General features: G+C 35.0%; 1 protein-coding gene across 5 annotated transcripts in view; it reads right to left on the bottom strand.

Annotated features, from left to right (window-relative positions):
* Positions 1 to 24,886, bottom strand: part of LOC122438056 (zona pellucida binding protein) — a 120,336-nt gene that overhangs the window by 16,633 nt on the left and 78,817 nt on the right. For 4 of the 5 annotated variants that reach the window (XM_043462535.1, XM_043462539.1, XM_043462538.1 and 1 more), the window contains one exon: positions 18,024 to 18,201. In XM_043462535.1, coding sequence (XP_043318470.1) covers positions 18,024 to 18,201 — 178 coding nt within the window. Of the gene's footprint in view, positions 1 to 3,021; positions 3,113 to 18,023; positions 18,202 to 24,886 lie in introns of all 5 variants that reach the window. The other variant, XR_006268435.1, reaches the window with a different exon arrangement.

Here is a 24,886-nt window from a genome sequence, read left to right as displayed (position 1 = left end):
ATAGAGAAGTGTCATCTTTAGATAAAGAAAAGGTAAGAGAATTTGCTACCAGCATACCTGCTCTACAAGAATTGCTTGAGGAAATTCTTTCAGATGACATAATATCTGAAAGATACTATGTGAAAGAGAATATCTGACAGACATAACATCTGGAAGAGGAAACCTCCATCACCAATGGAAAACATCTGGATAAACATGAAAGACTATTTTCTCCTTAAGTTATTTAAAATATGTAAGATTATTAAAAGCAAAAATCACAATAGGGTTTGGAGAACTTTTCAGCGTGAAAAGTGAAACTGAAAGTCAATCAGTCATGTCCAACTCTTTGTGACCCCATGGACTATACAGTCCATGGCATTTTCTAGGCCAGAATACTGGAATGAGCAGCCTTTCCCTTCTCCAGGGGATCTTCCCAACCCAGGGATCAAACTGAGGTCTCCAGCATTGCAGGTGGATTCTTTGCCATCTGAGACACAGAGGAAGCCCTTTCAGTGTACCAATAAGTAATAAATATGATTATAAAATAAACAGCAGTGAGATGGTAGCCAGATAAGGGATTACAAACATTGTAAGGTTTCTACATTTTTGTGAATTGGTGTAATATCAACTCTTAAGTAGATAATGAAATTTTAAATTTGTATAGTCTTTAGACTACCAAAAACATATAAAAAGTACAGTCAAAAAGGAAATTAAATGAATCAAATACAACTAAAATGGCATTAAATGTTTTAACTATATTACTTAAAATAATCAAATAATATAAAAAAGGCAGCTTAACTGATTGAAACTGTTATAAGGAAAAGCAAATGAGCTACAATAGCTAAGACAACTTTGCAAGAGAAGAAAAGAGAATCACACTACTAAATCTTAGTACTCAGTAGCGACAGTACAGTAGAAGTTTTGGTAGAAAAACTGACACAAAGATCAATGAAACAGATCAGCTTCCTGAGTAATCCATCAAATACTGAAAGATGAAATAATATCAGTTTTACAGAAACTCTTTTGGAAAATAAAGTTGGAGGGAAAATTGCCCAAGTCATTTTATGATGCCAACATAACTGTATTTCATACATATGACAAAGACATTTAAAAAAAGATAAATACTCTTGTTGAAAAAGGTATAAATATTAACAAATGAAATAAAACAGTAAGTCAAAAGAATAAAAGATCACAATTGGTAGAGTTTATCTCAGGAATGCAAGGTTAGTTCAACATTAGAAAATCAACCAATGTAAATTTCTATACTAATATAATAAAAATATATATTTTAAAAATTCAGATAAAGAATGGGACAAAATTCATTAACTACTCAAGATCATGACTTTAGAACAGTAGGAGACTGGGCTTCCCTGGCGGTACAGTGGTTAAGAATCTGCCTGCCAATGCAGGCGACATGTATTCAATCCCTGCTCTGGGAAGATCCCAAATGCTACAAGGCAGCTAAGCCTATGAGTCACCACTACTGAGCCCGCACACCTAGAGCCTGTGCGCCTCAACAAGAGAAGCCACTGCAATGAGAACCCGTGCCATGCAACAAAGAGTAGCCCCTGCCTGCCACAACCAGAGAAAGCCTGCACACAGCAATGAGATCTAGTATGGCCAAAAATGAATAAATGCATCTTAAAAAAAGAAAATAACAGTAGGGACTACATCAAGCTGAAAACAAGTGTCTAAGACAGTCCTAGTGCTAATACCATACTGAAAAAGAAAGAGTTATCTCTAATATTGGGAACAGGATAAGAATGCCTGTTTTTACTCAAGACAGTCTTGGCAATAAAACAAGTAAAGGAAAAAAATGGCACAAATATCAGAAAAAATAAAATTTATTTGAAGATGATATATTTATTCTTGAAAAAATATATATAGGGTCTAGAAAATAATTATGAGCTCTCATCATTTGAATTAAACAGAGACACTGGAGCCAGGTTAATATTTAAAAATCAACTGTATTCTTATATGCTATAGTAATTCAGAAACAGAATAAGCAAAGAAATTTTTAAATAAAGGACTTATTATGAAGCTCATTAGTAAAGACACATGGTATTGGTGAAATAATAAATATAAGGATAAGAGGACCAGAATTAATATAGCCAGTTGAATTTCTGACAGCAGTACCAAGGAGCTTCCCAGGTGGCGCTAGTGGTAAAGAACCTGCCTGCCAATGTAGGAGATGTAAAAGGTGTGGGTTCAATCCCTGAGTCAGGAGGATCCCCTGGAGGAAGGTATGGCAACCCACTCCAGTATTCCTGCCTGGGGAATTCTACGGACAGAGGAGTCTGGCAGGCTACAGTCCATAGGGTCACACAGAGTCGGAAACAAATGAAGCACGCATCAAGGAAAATTTAATGAGAAAGAATAGTCTTCCACAAATGGTTCTGGATCACCAAGATAGGCTATCTGTATTGTGAAAAATGAATACTGACCCTTAACCTCATACCAAACAGAAATATTAATTCAAGCATAGACTTAAATGCTCAACCCAAAAGTACTAAATAAAAAGCACAGTAGAAAATCTTTGTGACATTAGGGTAGGAAAAGTTTTATTAGATCACAAAAACACATGAACCACAGAATTAAAAAAAATTAATAAACTGGACTTCTTCAACTTATTGCTTTGAAAACAAAAATGCAAGCCTTAGTCTGGAAGAATATATTCATAGTATATATATCAGAAAACAACTTTTGTCCATACTAAATTAAGAACTCTGTAAGACAAATAACCCACTTTAAAAATTGCAAAGATATTTGAACAGACATTGTGCAAAAGAAAACGGACATCCAATAGAAACTTGAAAATATCTTGTTAAAAGGAAAATTACAATTAAAACCACAATGAGATACCACTACACATACACACATTGGAATGGTTAAAATTAAAAACAGTGACTACTCTATGCTTTGGAAAATATTTATTAAATAGAACAAGAACTCCACAACTTTGCTGGTAGAACATGAAAATTTTACAGCCACTTTAAAAATAACTTGGCTTTTTTTTTTAAATAAAGGTAAACATAAACTTACCGTATGACCCAGCAATCGCAGTCATAGGTATTGTCCACACAAAGACTTGTCCAGGAAGGTTCACAGCAGCTTTATTTGTAATGGCCTAAAGCTGGAAACAACCCAAATGGCCATCATCAGGTGAACGGATAAACAAACGTGGTCATCCACACAACGGACGACTACTCAGCAATAGAGAGGAGCAGACTATTACTACAGGCAATGTACTGATGAACCTCACAAGCATCATGCTGAGGGCAAGGATCCAGACAAAGAGTATATACTGCATGGGCCCACTTATTAAAAACTATAAAACGGATGTAAATATGTAGTGATACAGAGAATATCAAAGTTAGCCTGGGAATGGATACTTAAGGAGGACTGATTACAAAAAGGCACAAGCAAAGTTCAGGATTATGGCAGAGATCCTCTTCTTGATCACAGTAATAGTTTCATGGATGAATACAGTCCAAGTCATTAAACTGCATAATTTCAACATGTATACTAAATTGTATGTCAATGCTGAGCCCAAACAAAGCAAGTTGCAGAAGTTATTTAAGATAAGACACTACTCATTGATTATCATGCAAACCAATACTATTTGCTATTTTTGACTGCCTCAATAGGGTTGAAAGTATAAAATCCTGAGTTGAGGTAAAAAATATCAAATTCTGATAATAGATATATCTGAGCAGAAGCAAGGACAATAGATTGTTGAGGCCTTCACAGGAAGCTTCACCTGTGTTCTAGTTAAATCACTTTAGCGTGGCCTTGCTAAAACTCATAGTTCTAAGTGTTCATTTTTTTTTTTAGGATTGTTTTCATACCCATTCTTCTCACATAGGAATAAAGACAGTTTCACTGCTTTATTTACAGTTTTCATGCTCTTGATTTCTTTTTGTCAACCCATTAGTCTTCCTAGAATGTTCAGAAAAGTATTCACCAAAAGTGGTGATAGTTGGCATTCCTTTTCTCTTCCAGTTGTCAGGGCCCACAGGCTTTCCCAACTAGGTGTGATACTAGTTGGAGGCTTTTCAGAGATGCCATTAATTGGATTGATGAGGGAAATATCAGTCAGTTTAATACACATTTAATTGGAATCTCAGAAGGAGAAAAAGTTGCTAATAGGAAAATTATTTGAATAAATAAAATTTTCCAAATTTGAAGATCACTTAGTCCACAAATCCAAGAAACTCAACAACAAACTACTAACAAAGAATCATGAAAAAAACATCAAAATGCATCATATTTATATTCCTCAAAAGCATAATAAAAAGAAAATCTTAAAAGAATTCTCAAAAAAACCACACCTATTGTATAGAGAAAGAAAATGAGGATGATACAGATTTCCAACTGGAACAATTCAAGTGAGAAGACAGGGTCAACATTTAAATATATTCTATATCCAGTAAACAAAACTGTTCAAAAATGAAAACAAAAAAATATGACTATTCATCAGTAGCAAACTCACACCAGACGAAATGTTAAATGAAATCCTTCAGGCCATAGGAAGAGAATTCTGCATGGAATTGAGTCTATACCAAGAATGAAGACTAATGGATAGGATAATTAGATGGGTAAGTACTGTAGAATATTCTTAAAGAAATGGGAATACCAGACCACCTTACCTGCCTCCTGAGAAACCTGTGTGCAGGCCAAGAAGCAACAGATAGAACTGGACATGGAACAAGAGACTGGTTCAAAATTGGAAAATGAGTATATCAAGGCTGTATAATGTTACCCTGCTTATTTAACTTATATGTAGAATATATCATAAGAAATGCTGGGCTGGATGGCTTATAAACTGGAATCAAGACTGCTGGGAGAAATATCAACAACCTCAAATATGCAGATGATACCACTTTAATGGCAGAAAACTAAGAGGAACTAAAGAGCCTCTTGGTGAAGGTGAAAGAGGAGACTAAATAAGCTGATTTAAAATTCAATATTCACAATATGAAGATCATAGCATCTGATCCCATCACTTCATGGCAAATAGATGAGGAGAAAGTGGCAACAGTGTCAGATTTCATTTTCTTGGGCTCCAAGATCACTTCAGATGGTGACTGCAGCCACAAAATTAAAAGACACTTGCTCTTTGGAGGAAAAATCTAAACAGCATATTAAAAATCAGAGACATCACTTTACCGACAAATGTCCATATATGTCAAAGCTATGGTTTTTCCAGCAGTCATGTATGGATGTGAGAGTTGGGCCATAAAGAAGGCTGAGTGCTGAACAACTGATGTTTTTGAACTGTGGTGTTGGAGAAGACTCTTGAGAGTCCCTTGCACAGAAAGGAGATCAAACCAGTCAATTCTAAAGGAAATCAACCCTGAATACTCTCTGGAAGGTCTGGTGCTGAAACTGAAACTCCAATACTTCGGCCACCTTCCGGTCGACTGATTGGAAAAGATTCTGATGCTGGGAAAGATTGAGGGCAAGCAGAGAAGGGGGTGACAGAGGATGAGATGATTGGATGGTATCACCGACTCAATGGACATGAATTTGAGCAAACTTAGGGAGATAGTGAAGAACAGGGAAGCCTGGCGTGCTGCAGTTCATGGGGTCACAAAGAGTGGGACATGACTTAGTGACTGAACAACAAATACATGTAACTTTTTCCTATTATTTATATCCCCATAAAAGATTTAATAAACAGAACAACATAGTGTGGGGTTTGTGACACAGGTAAGCTAAACTGGATGTGTATCAATAATAAGGAGGGAAGAAATGGAAGTATATTTATAAGATGTTTATAAAGATTTTATATGAAGTGGTATAATAATAAATACAGACTGTGATAAATTAACGACATACACTGTAAACCTAAAATAACCATTACAATAAAAATACACAGAGTTGTAACAGGTCAACAAGGCAGATACGTAGAAGAATACACACTTCAACTGATTTAATCGAATGCAGAAAAATAGAAAAAAAGGAACAAAAAATAAGTTGGGGAAACAGAAAATGGTGAGATGATACACTTGAACTTGACAATAAGAGTAGTTATAGTAAATTGGGTTTAAAGATCCCAATGAAAAGACATATATTGACAGACTGGATTTGGAAAGCAAGATCAAATTACATGTTATCTAAGTAAGTACATCTTAACATAAAGACATAAGTTTAAAGTAAGGGTCTAGTAAAAGATACAGCATTTGTACTGATCAATTTTATTTGTCAACCTGGCTAAGTGATTGATACTCACTAGTTATTCAATCAAACACTAATCCAGGCATTGCTGTAAAGAGATTTTGTAGATAAGATGAAAAGTTTACAATCAGTTGACTTTAAGTAAATGAGATAATCTGGTGGGACTGATTAAATTAGTCAAAGGGCTAACAACAGAACTACAACTCCCCTAAATAAGAAGAAATTCTGCCTGTGGACTGCAGCTTCAGACTGTGGCCAACAGTTTTTTGCCTGCCCTTTCTGACAGCCTGTCCTATAAATTTTGGAATTGTCTCACTAGTTGTCATAATCATATCAAACAATTTCTTGTAATAAATCTCTCAATATTATCTCCTACTGATTGTTTTCTCTAGTGGAACTATGACTGATAATCCGTGGTAACACCAATAAAAAGAAATCTGTATTAATATTAGACAAAACAGAAGTCAGAGGAAAGATTATTACAAGGAATAAAAAATACCTCACAATGATAAGGGCATGAATATAACCAGAAACATATAGCAGAAAACACGCTTCAATAATTAAAAAGTCCAACTCTTTGTGACCCTATGGACTGTAGCCCACCAGGATTGTGGGAGTGGGTTGCCATACCCATTTTCAGGGGATCTTCCCAACCCAGGGATCAAACTCACGTCTCTTATGTCTCCTGCATTGGCTTTTGTGTCTCCTGCATTGGCAGGCAGGTTCTTTAACTGGAAAGCCCACAAAGTATTCACATACCACACATTCTCTTTAACAATTGAATTACATTAGATTTCAATAAAAAAAGACCTCTGGACATTTCCATAAGTTGGTAATTAAACACAGTTTCAATAATCAATTGCTTGAAGAAGAAATCAGAAGAGAAACGAGCATTTTGAAGTAAATGGAAATGAAAATAAAACATGACAAAATGTGTGAAGTGCCACTAAAGCTAGGAACAAATGTAGACCTTAAAGGCCACAAATTATCAGAATGTTATCCCTTACACAAATAACCTAATTGGCAACCCACTCCAATATTCTTGCCATGGAAAATCCCATGGACGGAGGAGCCTGATAGGCTACAGTCCACGAGGTGGCAAAGAGTCAGACACAACTGAGCGACTTCACTTTCAATTAATCATATGTATTAAAGAAACTGAATTTTTAGTAAAACAAAACACACTGCTCAAAAAAGAAGACAAAATAGAAGGTAGTCTCTGTCTTTGCCTTGATGATTATAGTAAAATGCATGAGGATCAAGAGAAATTGATGGGTCACTGCTAAGCAAAAAGGAAAAAGCAAACTCTTGAAGACAAAGTATAGAAGAATATTGAAAACAGCAAGATTAGTCATGTATATGAGACCCTATAAAAGACTATTAGCTAATTTCTCTCTCATGAGGCCAGTAGTAAGTAGGAAGATACATTTAAAGTGCTGGGGGGGAAAGCATCAACTGAGAATTATGTATCTGGCACCAATGTCCTTTAAACATTAGGGAGACATAAAGCCATTCCAAGATAAAGAAAAGATGAAGAGATCCATTACCACTAGATCTGTCCTACAAGAAATATTAAAAGGAGTCCTTTCAAAGTAGAAATTAAAGGATGTTAGACAGTAACTCCAAGTCAGGTGAAAAATAAAGATCTCTAGTAAAGGTAAACACACAGTGGGTATAAATGTCAGAATTATGGTAATTTGGGCTTGTAACCACTATTTTTATTTTCTGTAAAATTTAAAAAAACAAATGCATAAGAACAATTATCACTTATGTTATTGGGCACACAATATTAAAGATAAAATTTGTTGTGGTTGTTTAGTCACTAAGTCACATCTGATTCTTTGCAACCCCATGATCTGTAGCCCACCAGACACCACTGTCCATGGGATTCCCCAGGCAAGAATTACAGAGTGGGTTGCCATCTCCTTCTCCAGGAGATCTTCCCGACCCAGGGATCAAACCCACATCTCCTGAAATGGCAGGCAGATTCTTTACTGTTGAGACACCAGGGAAGCCCCTAAAGATATAATTTAGAACATCAGTAAGTTAAGGGGAATGCAGAGTTGTAAATAGGGAGAGTGTTTATACTTGAATGAAGCTAAGTTGATATCAGTTATAATTAGATTGTTATAATAACATGCTATATTTCATCTCCAATGGAGCCACAGAAAAAAAGAACTTTACAAAGGAAATGAGAAGGGAATCAAAAAGTGTCACTATAAGAAATCAAGTAAACATAAAAGAAGGCAGGAATGGAAGAAACAGGGAACAAAAAAGTATGAGAAAGACAGAGAACAAACAGCAAAATGACAGCAGCCCTTTCGTAAGCAGCGACTTTAACATCGATGGAGTCACCTCTCCGGTCAAAAAGAGACACGGCAAAAAGGATCTAGGGGAAAAAGGGAATGTTTCATCCAATGCTAACTACAAGAGACTCATTCAGTTCTTCAGCACAAAAAGGCTGAAAGTGAGAGAACAGAAAAATATCTTACATAGAAAAAAAAAACTTTACCTGCAAAGATTAACCAAAAGAAAGCTAGGTGACTATACTAGCACCAAAAAAAATAGACTTTCAGACAAAAATTATTATAAGATACAAAGAATATTATATATTAATGATGGAAAATTCAGTTTATCAAGAAGAAGTAACAATTATAAACATATATGTACTTTGCACCCAACAACAAATCTCCAAAATATATAAAGCAAACATTGAAAGAACTGGAAGGAGATAGAGTTTTATATAATATTACTGACTTCAATAACCCATTTTTAAAAATAACAACCATACAGAAACTCAATAAGGAAACAGAGAACTTGAACAACACTATAAATCCATTAGACCTAAGAGACATATATAGAGGCCTCCATCAGAATACCTAAATATACATTTCTATCAAGTGAACATGGAACATTCTTCAGGATAGATCATATGTTAGGTCCCTAAAAACTCTCAATAAACTTCAAAAGATTGAAATTAAACAAAGTGCCTTTTCTGATTACAACAGAATAAAGCTGGAAATCAGTACATTAAGGAACACAGGAAAATACACAAATATTTGGAAATCAAATAATACTGTTAAACAATTAATGAATCAATTGATAAACACAAGGGAAATAGGTACTTTGAGAAAAATGAAAATGGCAATATAATAAACTTATGAGATGCAGCAAAAGAAGTGCTGTGAGTTATTTATAATTTTAAATACTTAGATCCAAAAAGAAAGATCTCAAATTAATAAACTGACTTTGCTCAAAGTGAAAGTGGAAGTCTCTCAGTCATGTCTGACTCTTTGCAACTCCATGGACTGTTTTCCAGGCCAGAATACTGGAGTGGGTAGCCTTTCCCCTCTCCAGGGGATCTTCCCAACCCAGGGATCAAACCCAGGTCTCCCGCATTGCAGATAGATTCTGAGCCATCAGGGAAGCCTGACTTTGCTTAAGGAAATAGGAAAAGTGAAACAAACAGAGCACAAAGCCAACAGAATGACAAAAATAATAAAGATTAAAACTGACGCAAAAAAAAAATACATATATGTATATATATATAGGAAAGTATATTAACAAAAACACAAACCTAATTCTTTGAAAAAAACTGACAAAATTAATCACTTTAGCTAGACTACGAATAAAAGAGAAAAGACTTAAGACACTAAAATAACAATCTGAGTGAAAGTTGGGATATTACTACTGATTTTACACAAAAAGAAATATAATTACACTATGAATAACTGAACACCAATAATTAGATAACTGAAATGAAATGGACACATTTCTAACAACACATAATCTACCAAAATGACACATAAAGAAATAGAAAATCTGAATAAACCTGTAACTAGTAAGACATTAAATTAGCAATCAAAAACCTCCTCATAAAGGAAAGCCCAGGGCCAGATAGCTTCACTGGTGAATTCTATTAAAATTTAAAGAGGTAACATAACTCCTTTTTCAAACTCATCCAAAAATGCAGAGGAGACACTTTCTAACTCACTCCATAAAGTTATCATTATCCTGATACCAAAGTCACATAAGATACCACAAGAAAATTAAGCCAATATCCTTTATGAATGCTGACAAAAATCCTCAACATAATACACCAAATTTAGCAACATATTTAGAAGACTGTATGCTGTGACCAAGTGGGTTTTATTCCCAGAATTCAAGGAAGATTCAACACAAAAACTTGATCAATTATATATACCACACTAACAGGATGAATGAGGGAAAAAAAGGCTCATCTCAATTTATACAAAACATTTTGCCAATGTCAATACTCTTTCATAATAACAATAATCAACTATGTATGGAAGAAAACTCTCTTAAAAGTCATATATGAAAAACTAACAACTAATATCATATTCAACATGGGAGTCAAGAAAATAATTCACTTAAAATAGAATAACAAAGAACAAAATGGTTAGGAACAAATTCAACCAAGTTGAATTTGTAGCTTTCACACACTGAAAACTACAAAACACTGCTGAAGGAGTGTTTTGAAACAGGAGACATAAATTTGAAAAGATATCCTGTGCTCATGGATTGCAGGACTTAAATATTAAGATAAAAATACTACCTAAAGCAATCTACAGATGCAGAGCAATTCCTATCAAAATCACAATTTGAGTGTGTGTTTTTTTTCTTTTCAGAAATAGTAAAACTCATCCTAAAATCCACAAGGAACTCTAGGATTCATGAATAGCAAAACAGTCTTGAAAAAGAAAGATTTAGATCAATCACACTTCTTGATTCCAGAATTTATTACAAAGCTATAGTAATCAAAACTGTGTGATATTAGCATCAACACAGATATACAGACCAATGGATCAAAACAGAGGTCCCAGAAACAAACGCTCACATATATGGTCAACTGATGTTCAACATGGAAGCTAAGACCATTCCATGGGTAAAGCATAATCTTTTCAACAACTGGTGCTGGAAAACTGAATATCCACATGCAAAAGAATAAAGCTGGACTTTTACACTCTATACAAAAATCAACTCCCAAAGACCCCACCACCAAATAGCACCACACTGGGGGTTAGGTTTCAGCATATGAATTTGAGGGTATATAAATATTGTTTATAGCAATAACTTTGGTGAAAAGTATAGAGGAATTCTTTGAACTATTTTTCTAACTTTTCTGAAGTCTAACATTATATCAAAATAAAATTTAAAACAATCAATTACCTAGATATAAATCTAAGTAAAGTATTTCTAAGACATCTATAAGAACAATTATAATTGGGATACATTTAAATGAAAACGTAAAGGGATATATTTTAATGAAGATGCACAAGTATATGCACCCACACACTCACATACACACACATCATGCTCATGAGTTAGAAGACTTAATATTGGTAGGATGACAGTTGTACCAAAGAGACTGATAGATTCAATGAAGTGGCAATCAAAATCCAACAGCTATTTTTATAGAACTTGACAAGATGATTTCAAAAGTCTGACTGGAGAAGCAATGGACCTCATAGTACATAGTGAAAGTTGCTCAGTTGTGTACGACTCTTTGCGACCCCATGGACTATGGAATTCTCCAGGCCAGAATACTGTGGGCAGACTTTCCTTCTCCAGGGGATCCTCCCAACCCAAGGATCGAACCCAGGTCTCCCACATTGCGGGCAGATTCTTTACCAATGAGCCACCAGGGAAGCCAAAAAATACTGGAGTGGGTAGCCTATCCCTTCGCCAGGGGATCTTCCCAACCCAGGAATCAAACTGGGGTCTCCTGCATTGCAGGTGGATTCTTTACCAACTGACCTATCAGGGAAGCCCTCATAGTACATAAAGACATGGTTTATCAGAGATTTGAGACTCATTAAAAGTTGTAACTAATTGTTGCAGGGGTAGACTAACGCATTAGTGGAACAAGAAAGTATTCAGAAACATATCTACCTATAGAGACACAAACATGTAGTACTGGGTAAAGGATGATACTATTGAAGGTTTTAAAGTAATGAGATGATTACATTTGGAATTTACAAGTATAATCAGAAGCAATGTGGTATATGGACTGAAAAGGAGAAAAAGTAAAGGTGCACCAGTTAGGAAAAGACTATAATCATTCCAGGCAAAAAACAATGAAATCCAAACTACAGTGGGAGTGAAATCAAGCAGATAAATTTGGGTGAAACCTCTAAATAAGAAATTAACTGGAGAAGAGTGGTGAGGGAGAGCGAAGAGAAGGAAAACTTGGAAAGTGCAAAGGACTGCTGTCCAGTTAACAAGTCCTGAGTGGCAGACCTCCCAGATAAAGTCTAAGCAGATGCACCAGGGTGAGAGACATAGTCCTTACTTCAAAGGGCTATACAATTTTGCTTTTGGAAATTTTTTTTGAAAAGTCACACTCAGAATCTATTAAAAGACATACCAAAATGTCTGTAGTTACATATACATTATAACACTGCAATACATTATAACATTGTAATGCACTGTTACACACATATTATAAGAGAGATTAAGATAGGGTGAACATGCTAAACACACCAAAAAATGTAAAATATCAAAATGTTCATTATTTAAGATTAATACTCATTTTTCTATAAATTTATACAAAGAAGTAACTAAAAATATATAAGCTGGTTAAGTAAAAGTATAAACATTTAATACAATAATAAAAAAGGAAATAATCTAATTTCCAACATAAACAAAATGTTTAAATGTAATTCCTATGATTAGTTATTTTTAATAAGTAAAAGTAATATGCAGAGAGTAGAGTAACATGAAATTGTATTTATAACTTAATGATTAACAAAAAAAAAGTCACAATAATTTCATTATTTCTGCTGAACCATTTATTGATATAGCTCTGTTAAAATTATAAATTTCTGAAGACAAAGATCAGGTGATACCATACACAAATGATAAATTTTAATTATTACAGAAAGGAAACACTTGTGAATGTTTTTCTTTAGCATGCCTTTAGTGTTTTAACAATGGTGCTCAGGCTTTAAGGGAAAATTTTAAATTTTTACCTTTTTATTATGAACTCTCACACACCAAATAAGATGTAAATGTACAATATGATGAATGTTTGCACAGAAGACCTGTCTAGAAACAATTGAGAACATAAAATAGGGGCCTGCCACCTCTCAACCCTGCTCCTGGGTCCCGCTCCACTCATTCCCCGTCCCCATCGCAAGTCAGCTCTAGTCTTCTGTGTCATGGCGATGATGTCCGTCAACTGCACTGTAGTCTTAGCTCTCAGCGTTCATAAATAAATCTCTATAAAACAGAGTTCAGCTATGCCAAACTGTATGGATTCCACTGTGGTTAATTAGGTTCTTTTCCATTAGTTATGTTTATAAAACTTATCCACACCGATGTAATTCCCATTCACTCATTATAGCCATTCCTATATAACACTCCCATTATATGAATATATCACTCTTTTATTTGTACATTTTAACATGAATGGACATTTGGGTTGTCTCTAGTTTGGGACTATGAAAAAATATGCTGTCAGGAAATTTTCCTGAGAGTCAAATGCTAGATCATAGAGTATGTGCATTATCACGTTTACAATAATGCCAAACTGCTTCCCCAGGGACACGATTTACATCCATTCAGGCAGTGTACTCCAAGACTCCACAGCTTTTTGAACATACAGTATATTAACACTGTTTACTTTTTGCCCATCTGATAATTGTGTAGTAGGATCTCATTTAGTTTTTAATTTACATTTCCCTGGTTACAAAAAGGTTGAACATATTTTCATGGATCCATTGACCATCTGGAATTACTCTCTTGTGAATTACTTGTTCAAACCTCTTTCCATTTTTTCAAAATTGTCTTGTCTTTTTCAAAAATGTTTTCTATGGGTTTTTTATATGACCTAGTTTTTTGCTGGTTATATTCATTACAAATAAATTTCCCACTCTGTGGATTATCTTCTCTTTGGAAATCTTTCGATAAATATAAGTACTTAATTTTTATGCAGACAAAATTAACCACCTTTTTTTTTAATAAAAATCAGTGATTTTTGTGTTTTTTTTCATCTTTTTCTGATGCTGAAGATGTGATGATATTTCCTTGTTATATTCTAAAATGTTTACAGTTCTTGATCTATTTATGTTTGTAATATATCTGTGAGTTATTTTTTAGCTGAATCCAATCTTAATTTTTTCTATATTGCTTTATATGCCAGTATTACCTGACAATTTTCATGTATTTCAGACCTATGTTAAGTCTCCACAAATTCAGAAATACTGTATTGTCACCTCTTCTTATTAGACCCATCCTTTCATCACTATGTAAAGCCTCCTTGTGTAACTAATAAGACTTCTTGCCTTAAAGTTTGCTTTGCTGACATCAGCTTTTTTTGTTATTATTTATCTTGGTGCTTGGATATAAAATTAAAATAAGAGTTAACAGTTACATGTCTGAACAGAATAAATTTTTAGAGTCTAAAATATCTTATTAAAAACAACTATATCTCCTAAATAATTCACTTTCACTGTGAAAGTACACTTTATTAATAAAATTATCCAATGCTTAACCTGTAAGCTAATTATTTCTAACTACTGACACAGACATATCATCATGATAATCTTGCTAAAGTTTCCTGGGACTCCCCAAAGCTTTGGATGTGCAACAGAAAACTTTATTTATAAAGAAAGTAACAGAAAACAACAATGCTGCATAAAGTATCAGAAACCTATATATTCACCCATTATAATCAATGAAAACCAGTCTACTGCTTCAACAGGAGGAAAGGCGTCCTATCTAGGTATTGCTTCATTAATACCAATATTCAGTAGGCTCAAACTTTCGTGTACATCAATTCACCTAGGACACTTATAAATGTAGCTGACTGGCTCCTGTACCTTGAATCTATTTTTGAGAAGATCTTCAGGTAACTTTAAGATATTGCCATAGTTTAAAGAAGAAGAAAAAGGAGGAGTGGGATATTATGTCCAAAAATGCTATTTGATGAGGTTAAATAGGAATAAAATAAAGAGGAAAACAAGATATACAGAGTCTTATAGAAATAATAAAAACCACAGAAATTACACAGTAAAACATATTTTAGAATCTGGATTGTAAAAAAATTCTATCAGAAACAGTATAATATTCCAGCTGGACTTTTGTTGTAGTATTTTTATGATATAATTTATGAAATTATGAGATATCTATAATTCACAAATTAGAACTTCTTCATTATTCACATGAAAATGATAGACAAAATGATGCATATAATAAGCAAGGCTAAATGTGAAGTTTCAGCTTTTTAGTAAAAATCAATTTAAAATGCTAAGTTAACTAGAAATGATAAAATAGTAGAGGTAGAAATGTTAAGTTTCCAGGCTTATAAGCAAACAATCTTTATCTGTGGTCTAGATGTGAAAATTAAATGAGTAAAGTAAGATATCCAAAAAAAAAGAAAACATCTCTGTTTACTTAACCGACTGCTGAGAAAGTAAAGAAACTCACATAATAGATCTGCTTATCTCAATCTGTGCTGAACATAGAGTGTCTTCATTTTGGAAGTAAGTTATTTCACACAGTACCTCATACATTTTATGTGCTTCTATTTAGTATTTTTTTTTTCTATCTAGTATTTCATTTCACACTTGAATGGATTTTAAGTTCATTGAATATGTTAGTTTTGTCTTGTAAGTACTGTATTTTATGTTGTTGTTGTTTAATCATTAAGTTGGGTCTTACTCTTTTGTGACCCCAAGGACGCAGGCTCTTCTGCCCATGAGATTTCCCAGGCAAGAATACTAGAGTGAATTGCCATTTTGTTCTCCAGGGAATCTTCCCAATCCAATGATCAAACCTGCATCTTGTGCATTGCATGTGGATTCTTCACCACTGAGCCACCAGGGAAGTCCATTGCATTTTACAGAGTCTTTTAATTTGCAGAACAAAGTGTGTTTCTGAGTAGCATGTGCTCTTTAAAATTTTTAGAATGATAGCCTCATATGATATAGACAAAAATAACTGTATATGATGAGGACTTGAAGGTAACATTGTACTTAATGAGTTCTGTGCAAAAAAGGGAGCTCAATCTTGCTTAAGTAGTCTAACAGAGATGATAATAACACAAAAGTAATCTAAATTAAAATATTTATCATTGAATGACACAAATTGAAATATAACAAATCATTAGTTGACAAGTATACTGAGCAATGATAATGATTCCATAAAATTCAAGAAATAAATGCCATTTCTCTCCTCTATTCAGAGATATGGCTCATACTGCCACATTAAATTCGAATTCTCCCACTTTGCTCTCAAAGCCTGCCATGCCCTTCTGATACTAATCCTCTAGCCCCAGTCAAGTGAAATCCCCCCAGAAATCTGAAGCTCAATCTTGCCCTTGCTTGGGTAGTACTTGCTAAGCCTGTATCTTCAGAGTCTTACCTCAAGTGTCAAATCACTCAGAAAGCCTTTTTGCCAATTACATTAATCCTTTAGGATCCATTCTATCTCTAATTTGGCTTGCTTTACATAACCTCCTTTCTGCTCTTTTCCCTGTGGTGTGGTGGTCTCTTGTTCACTAATTGTTTCCTGGCTATATCTCCTGTATTGCTAAGCTCTGTGGGCCCAGACACACATGTGGGAGAGCATCAGAGCCATGAAGTATTTCAGAGCTTTACACATATTTTATCTATATTTCGCATGGTGTCTGTCGTCAAGAATAAGAGAGGTGCTTAATGAACCTAATCAAACCTATAACACATAATAACTTGAATGTTATAATTACATGGTAAAATGAGAATACCGAAAATTATGCTATCTGAACTTTTATAAATGCAAAAAAATTGATGAAATTATTATTATCACAATAATAATTATGATGAAACCTATTATTTCACACGAAAGAGCTACATTTAACTATTTCTTGGAATTCATGATATACAACTATTTAAATGTTTTAGCTTGTCTTAAAAGATTTTATTGATGGATAATGTAAATGCATTTAATAGACAGCTAAACTACCAGGTTTTGTTTTCACTGTTTGGCATTCCTAGGCTTTTCTTCATCATTTTCTGTGCTCTAGTGACGTATGTAAGCACAGATTCATAAAACAATCACTAGGTTGGTACTTGTAAGTGTGTTATTTGTTAAATTTGTATTTCCTAAGACAAATTTTCAGTACATTTTGTCAAAATTCATATCCCTAAACAAAAACAAAATTATGAAAAAATAGAGCAAAATCTAACCACGTTAAGTAAAGCAAAGTAAAAATAATATTTAGAGCTCTATCAAATGAACAGGTTTTTAATCTAACATAAGACAACAGAAGAGAAGGGGAAAAAACAGAGACTTGGAAAATGGTACAAATTTAGTGGTATTTTTATTAGAAAGTCTTTGAGGATTAATTGGCTCAATCAACAACTGAAAATAGAAATTCAAAGACCTTTGCATCCATATCCTCATGCTAACAGCCTCTACAGATGCTTCAATAAGAGAACACAATGGAGGAAAGCCAGACGGCAGCTCAGACCCTTTAGTGGGAGGATCAAAGGCCAGAAGACTGCTAGTAAAGCAACTCATACACTTATTTTTTTAAAGTAAAAAGATACCTAACCTAGGCTATATGACTGTAAACCCCTCAAAAACTGGTTCTAAAATAAATATAGTTTGGCTGCTAAGTAACTAGGTGTCTCATAACTAGCATTTGCTTTTCCTCCCAGACGACTGCCTGATGCCCCAACCCCTCTTTAATATTAAAACAAGGCCAGAATTAAGCCAGGCATTTTCTTTTAAATCTTCAGGCTCAGTCTTTTCAAACACACTACTTCAAACCTAAATGATTGTAAATATAAGTAAGAGACATTCAGTTAGGCATAATGAGGGTAAGAGAATAAATCATAAAATCAGATTTCATTACATACCACAGCACTCAGGACATCGTGGGTGTTTCAGGATATTCATTCCATACCCTGGGAAGCAGCGATTAATCCAAACCATTTGGAGGGTACCTTCAATATAGTATATCTCAGGCAATGGCTCTGCACGTCTGCCCAAAACTTCCACTTGTTGATTAAAAAACCGCTCTATGAGATTTTTAGCCTGAGACAGAAATACAGTATGAAAAATCATTATTGCATAAATGTAAATTTTAGAACAAATAAGGATTCATATGTTTTTAGAAATAGGAAAAATTCTCAAGGTCCTTATTTTTTCTCAACTCAAAGGATATAAATAGCACCTATAAAACTGAAATGATTTCAACTAAAAACCTCAAATATTTCCAAATACAACACAGAGAAAATATTTCAATATATAGCCAAACTTTTTGGTTTCTTTGGTTTTGAATAATATGTGAAAGTGTTACAGTCACTAAGTCATGTCTGACTCTTTGCGTCCCCACAGACTGTAGCCTGCAAGGCTCTTCTGTCCAAGGAATTCTCCAGGGAAGAATACTGAAGTGGGTAGAATTCCCTTCTTCAGGAAATCTTCCTGATCCAGGGATTAAACTCAGGTCTCCTGCACTGTAGATTATTTATGGCATAAGAGCAAAAATAAGACAGTTCTTTGAAATGAAATGTGCTTTCAGAAATGTACTCTAACAATTAAATATTCTTAAAAAAATGTACTTTAAGAATCTTTAAGAAGCATATGCTGAGGTATCTCCTCCACTCTTTCGTTAAAGAAAAATTAGGTTTAAAACAAGAGGGAATACAGCCCATGTTAAAACTTCTAGCTCTGTTTCAAAAATCAAATTTACAAAATAATTAAGGCATAATTCTGACCTATAATTACCTTTTTACTTATAATAATTATTCTGTCTTGACTCCTAAAAGTAAGGAGAGGCTTATACTTTTCAGTGACTAGTAAGCTTTACCTGATAAAGCATGAGGTATGGTCATGAGTTAACACCCTCTGTAAGTCAGTTAGTTTGGCTCAGTTCTTCTATGCTAACATGCACCTCTAAGAAGTTCTTCTATGCTAACATGTACAGTAAGAAGCAGGGATGAAGGAACTCATGTTGATCTATAACCACTAATGGTGTATCTCAACCTACTGACTTCCTCAGATATCTTACAAATTATATCCCTGCCATGAAAATTTCTACAAGTGATTGTAAAAATGTTTTTCAGTATACTATATTCAATCAGTCTATTACTGAATTACTACATTTTTACAGTCTACATGGTTTTCTTGTATTTCTAATAAATTCTGTCAAATTTGCTGCTACTTATTTTTAGTTAAGGAAGTGCTTACAAATTAATTAGCTACAAGTCTGGTATGTAACTAACTATATTTAAATAGTGAGTGAAAGTTGCTCAGTCATATCCAACTCTTTGCAACCCCATACTATACAGTCCATGGAATTCTCCAGGCCATAACAGTGGAGGTGGTAGCTGTTCCCCGCTCCAGGGGAAGCCGTTCCCTTCCCAACCCAGGGATCAAACCCGGGTCTCCCTCATTGAAGGCGGATTCATTACCAGCTAAGCCACTAGGGAAGCCCAAGAATACTGGAGTGGGTAGCCTATCCCTTCTCCAGCGGACCTTTCTGACCCAGGAGCAGAACTGGGGTCTCCTGCATTGCAGGTGGATTCTTTACCAGCTGAGCTAACAGGTGAAAGTGAAAGTGTCAGTCGCTCAGTCCCATCCGACTCTTTGCGAGACCATGGACTGTAGCCTGACAGGCTGCTCCATCCAGGGGATTTTCCAGACAAGAATACTGGAGTGGGTTGCCATTTCCTTCTCCAGGGGATCTCCCAGACCCAGGGATCAAACCCGGGTCTCCTGCATTGCAAGCAGACTCTACCATCTGAGCTACCAGGGAAGCACAAGACTACAAATAAAATTTTCAGGAGACACACTTATAACCACTTAGCTTCCTAACATTCTATGCAGAAAACAACAACAACAACAACAATGAAACTAGATCTGGAAAACTGGGCTTGATGATCAAAAATAATTATGCAAATCAGATTTCTGTTTCCTGTTTTCCTTCTAAAAAGCAGAATAAGGATAAATATCTGATTTGGTAGAAATGGAAAGAAAGTAAATCACTTGAATCATTGACTCAACTTTTTAAATAATGAGTATGTTGATGGCTGACAAGGGTCAACTGTACCAAATAAAGGGTGAAATTGGGGAATTCCCTGAGTTGGGTAAGAATGAAAGATTTTAAAGCAAAAATTTCTGGACCAATTTGGATGATATAAGAACAAACCATGATTACAGAAATTCTTCATAGTTTAATCACCTAATTTAAGATATGAAGAATTAATACTGTGGAACAACAACAAAAAAAGAATTAATACTACAGAACAAACACCATAATGCCTAGCCTAAGCTACTATTCCCTTCACCCCCTACCTTCAAACTTTACAGAATGATTAAACATATATGGAAGGAATATGTTCTATAGTTATTAGTTATTGATTACAGGACTAGAACAAGAAATCATTAAATACATATGTGTATATATATAGTAAAATATATAAAGTTCTGCATGGGGAAGTTGAACAGCTTCCTTTGAGTACCATATCTGTTCCTATGATCATGCCAAGTTAGGTACTAAATAAGGTGACTGCGAAGGCTTTTAATATTTGCACTACATCAGTCCAGCAAGCCCAGAAAGCAATAACTACTTAAAATTATGGAGCTCCTAGGACAGGCAAAAAATACATTATACAGGATGAGATTTAGACTGGAGCTCCAATAACCATGAGGGGATAATTCATTTTGTTCCAGCTATTACAAACAATACAGTTCTAAGATAGAATCTCTTGGAAAACTTTGGTTAACACCTATATTTGGGAATCTCTTTGGAAAATGACTAGAGGCATCAAATAGGACTGGAATTAAGAAGCAAAACTAAACAAAAAGCAAAAGAAAAGGAGACAGAGGCTTAAGGTATCTTGAATGAAATGGAAGAACTGGGAATTTGCGCAGAAAAAACTGGTGACCCTGGCGCTCAGTGAGCACATGAGAGGCAGGGTGTCCAGACCTTACAGGAGGATGTTCCAAAGTCCCTATCTTACAGGAGAATGTCCCTCTTAACTGTTGAAGAAGATTAAATGAAAACACAAAGTCATCCCCCTCATGGTGGGAACACCAACACAAATAATGTATACACACTCAGATCAGGAAGGAAAGTATAAGGTTATACAACAGTTGGAATTCCTTGGAAGGTGGAATCCACTCCTAAGAAGCATAACCAATCCTAGAACTTTAGAATAAAGAAAAGTTTAACTTTGCAGTGGAGAGTCTACATGAGTCCTGAAGCAACAGGCAAAAGGATCAACTCTTCACTCAGAGTTGGTCACTGAAGCGGTAGTTGTTCCACAGGAAACGAAACCTGCACTGGAACACTAGATTCTTTAGAAGAAAGATTAAAGATAATTTATAATTCAGGTTTTAAACTTATTAGAGATTTAACTGTCATATTAAGGTTTTTATAGTAGTATATTTCTAACTGATAAAAGCACACAAGATGGAAATAGAGGACAGAAATGACACTTAAAAATACAGAAAAAGATTTCCCATTTCCAACCATATGATGCACGAGATATTCTGGAAGATCCTCCTGCTAAAAATCACCTAACTGAATATAACAGAGCAAAGATCTTGTGTAGCTATGTTTCAACAACAAGAGAGAAAGAAAAAGCAAAAGGAAGACAAGGAGAAAAAGATGCCAAAAATGAACATTACAAACCAAATATTAGCTACTACTAATGGTGTGGATCACAATAAACTGTGGAAAATTCTGAAAGAAATGGGAAATCCAGACCACCTGACCTGCCTCTTGAGAAACTTGTATGCAGTCAGGAAGCAACAGTTAGAACTGGACATGGAACAACACACTGGTTCCAAATAGGAAAAGGAGTATGTCAAGGCTATATATTGTCACCCTGCTTATTGAACTTATATGCAGAGTACAGCATGAGAAATACTGGGCTGGATGAAGCACAAGCTGGAATCAAGATTGCTGGGAGAAATATCAATAACCTCAGATATGCAGATGATAGAGCCCTTATGACAGAAAGTGAAGAAGAACTAAAGAGCCTCTTGATGAAAGTGAAAGAGGGGAGTGAAAAAGTTGGCTTAAAGCTCAACATTCAGAAAACTAAGATCATAGCATCCGGTCCCATCATTTCATGGCAAATAGATGGGGAAACAGTGGACACAGTGGCTGACCTTATTTTTCTGGGCTCCAAAATCACTGCAGATGGTGACTGCAGCCATGAAATTAAAAGATGTTTACTCCCTGGAAGGAAAGTTATGAACAACTTAGACAGCATATTAAAAAGCAGAGACATTACTTTGTCAACAAAGGTCTGTCTAGTCAAGGCTATGGTTTTTCCAGTGGTCATGTATCGATGTGAGAGTTGGACTATAAAGAAAGCTGAGCGCTGATGCTTTTGAGCTGTGGTGTTGGAGAAGACTCTTGAGAGTCCCTTGGACTGCAAGGAGATCCAACCAGTCCATCCTAAAGGAGATCAGTCCTGGGTGTTCATTGGTAGGACTGATGTTGAAGCTGAAACTCCAATACTTTGGCCACCTGATGTGAAGAGCCAACTCATTAGAAAAGACCCTGATGCTGGAAAGGATTGGGGGCAGGAGGAGCAGGGGACGACAGAGGATGAGATGGTTGGATGCATCTCCAACTCAATGGACATGGGTTTGGGTGGACTCCGGGAGTTGGTGATGGACAGGGAGGCCTGGCGTGCTGTGGTTAATGGGGTCGCAAAGAGTCGGACATGACTGAGCAACTGAACTGAACTGAATGGCTTGTAGTAGTAGCTACTACTAACTACTCAATGATTTGCTTTCAAATTGGGTGTGGGATTTTGTTGTATTTTCTATGGGATACAAAATCACTAAGTCAGAAATTAACATAAAAGTTGACTTTGCCTGAGAACAGTCAAAAGCAAATATAATAACTTTACAGAAAAACACACACAACTTAAGTCAAAGGGGCTATATCTACTGATAAAGGACTGACAAATACTACTTATCAGCCAGAATTATGAAGTAGAGGATGAAATTAGAAACTACAGAAGAGGAAACAAACTGCCACATGAGACCATCAAAAAATTCATACAAGGGAACTTCAGTTACCTAAAATAGCAAAAAATGATACCAAGCATCCTTAAAACACATAAAGATATAGAAGTGGTAATGAAAACTCAGTAAAGGAAATTTATATCATAATAAAAGAGAAAGTATATCTGAAAAACAACCTTACATTACAGTTAATAAAGGGAGAAAAAATAGATTGAAATTAAAAACTGTGGACAGACTGAACATCAGATTAGGTCAAGCTGCAGCAAGAATAATTAAGCACAATAAATACCTGAAGATATTACACAGAATAAGGAACATATAAAACATATAAAAAAGTAAGAGCAATGGAGAAATCAACGAGATAATCTAAAACATACTAAATAGGAGCTGCAGAGAAGCAAATGGGGTAAAAGGTAATCTTCAAAGCTGTTCAGGCAGAAAAATTTTCCAGAATTGAGAAAGCAGTGAGTCTTCAGATATCAGTGGAACAATAAATACAGGAGGAAGCAAAAATGACATGATAAGGAAAGAGAGACACAAGAGTAAATGGTAAGCAAAGAAATGGATAAAACTGTGGGTGAATCTAAACAGACACTGACATTTTGAAATAATAAGAAGTGACAAAAATTTTAAAAAGAACTAAAATATTATGGAACAAAAACTTGAGAGATGAAAGCAGGTCATGCGTTAAAGGTCTTTAAGGTTCTTACACTTTTTTCGAAGGTACTATATACACTAAGTAACTCTTGGTTCTGCTATTAAGAATGTTAAAATTTGAAGCAAATCCACAAAAAAAGAATGAAAAAATATATGTTTAAAAAAAAACAAAAAATAAATGGGAGGAGCAAACCTTGAAGAGTAAAAAACCCGGTTAAATGATATGTAATGGAATAATAAAAACCCATCTACATAAATGAGTACTACGATTTACAAACAATAAAGCAAAAAAGGGCAATGCCAAAGAATGCTCAAACTAGTTAGAACTGCTATATACAACTCATGTCACATGCTAGTAAGGTTATGCTCAAAATCCTACAAGCAAGCCTAGGCAGTACATGAACCGAGAACTTCCAGATGTATAGTAGTAGTAGTGTTAGCCCCTCAGTTGTGACCAAATCTTTGTGACCCCATGGACCACGTGATACCAGGCTCCTCTGTCCATGGGACTCTTAAAGTAAGAATACTGGAGTGAGTTGCCATTCCCTTCTCCAGGGGATATTCCCAACCTAGGGACTGAGCCCAGGTCTCCTGCACTGCAGGCAGATTCTTTACCATATGAGCCATAGGGAAGCCTAGACGTACAAATTGAGTTTAAAAAAGGCAGAGGAACAAGAGATCACATTGTCAAAATCCGCTAGATCATAGAAAAAGCAAGAGAATTCCAGAAAAACATCTACTTCTGCTTCATTAACTACACTAAATCTTTAAACTGTTTAGATCACAAGAAACTGTGGAAAATCTTAAAGAGACAGACATACCAGACCACCTTAACTGTCTCCTGAGAAACCTGAATAAAGGTCAAGAAACAAGTTAGAACTGCACATGGAACAATGGACTGGTTCAAAATTGGGAAAGGAGTAAGACAAAGCTGTCTACTGTCACCCTGCATATTGAATTTTTATGCAGAGTACATCATGTGAAATGCCAGGCTAGATAATCACAAGCTTGAAACAAGACTGCCAGAGAAATATCAAAAACCTCAGATATGCAGATGACACCACCCTAATGG

The sequence above is a fragment of the Cervus canadensis genome, chromosome 3 (genome assembly GCF_019320065.1).
Source record: "Cervus canadensis isolate Bull #8, Minnesota chromosome 3, ASM1932006v1, whole genome shotgun sequence".
NCBI lineage: Eukaryota > Metazoa > Chordata > Mammalia > Artiodactyla > Cervidae > Cervus > Cervus canadensis.
This window is presented reverse-complemented; position numbering and strand designations above follow the sequence as displayed.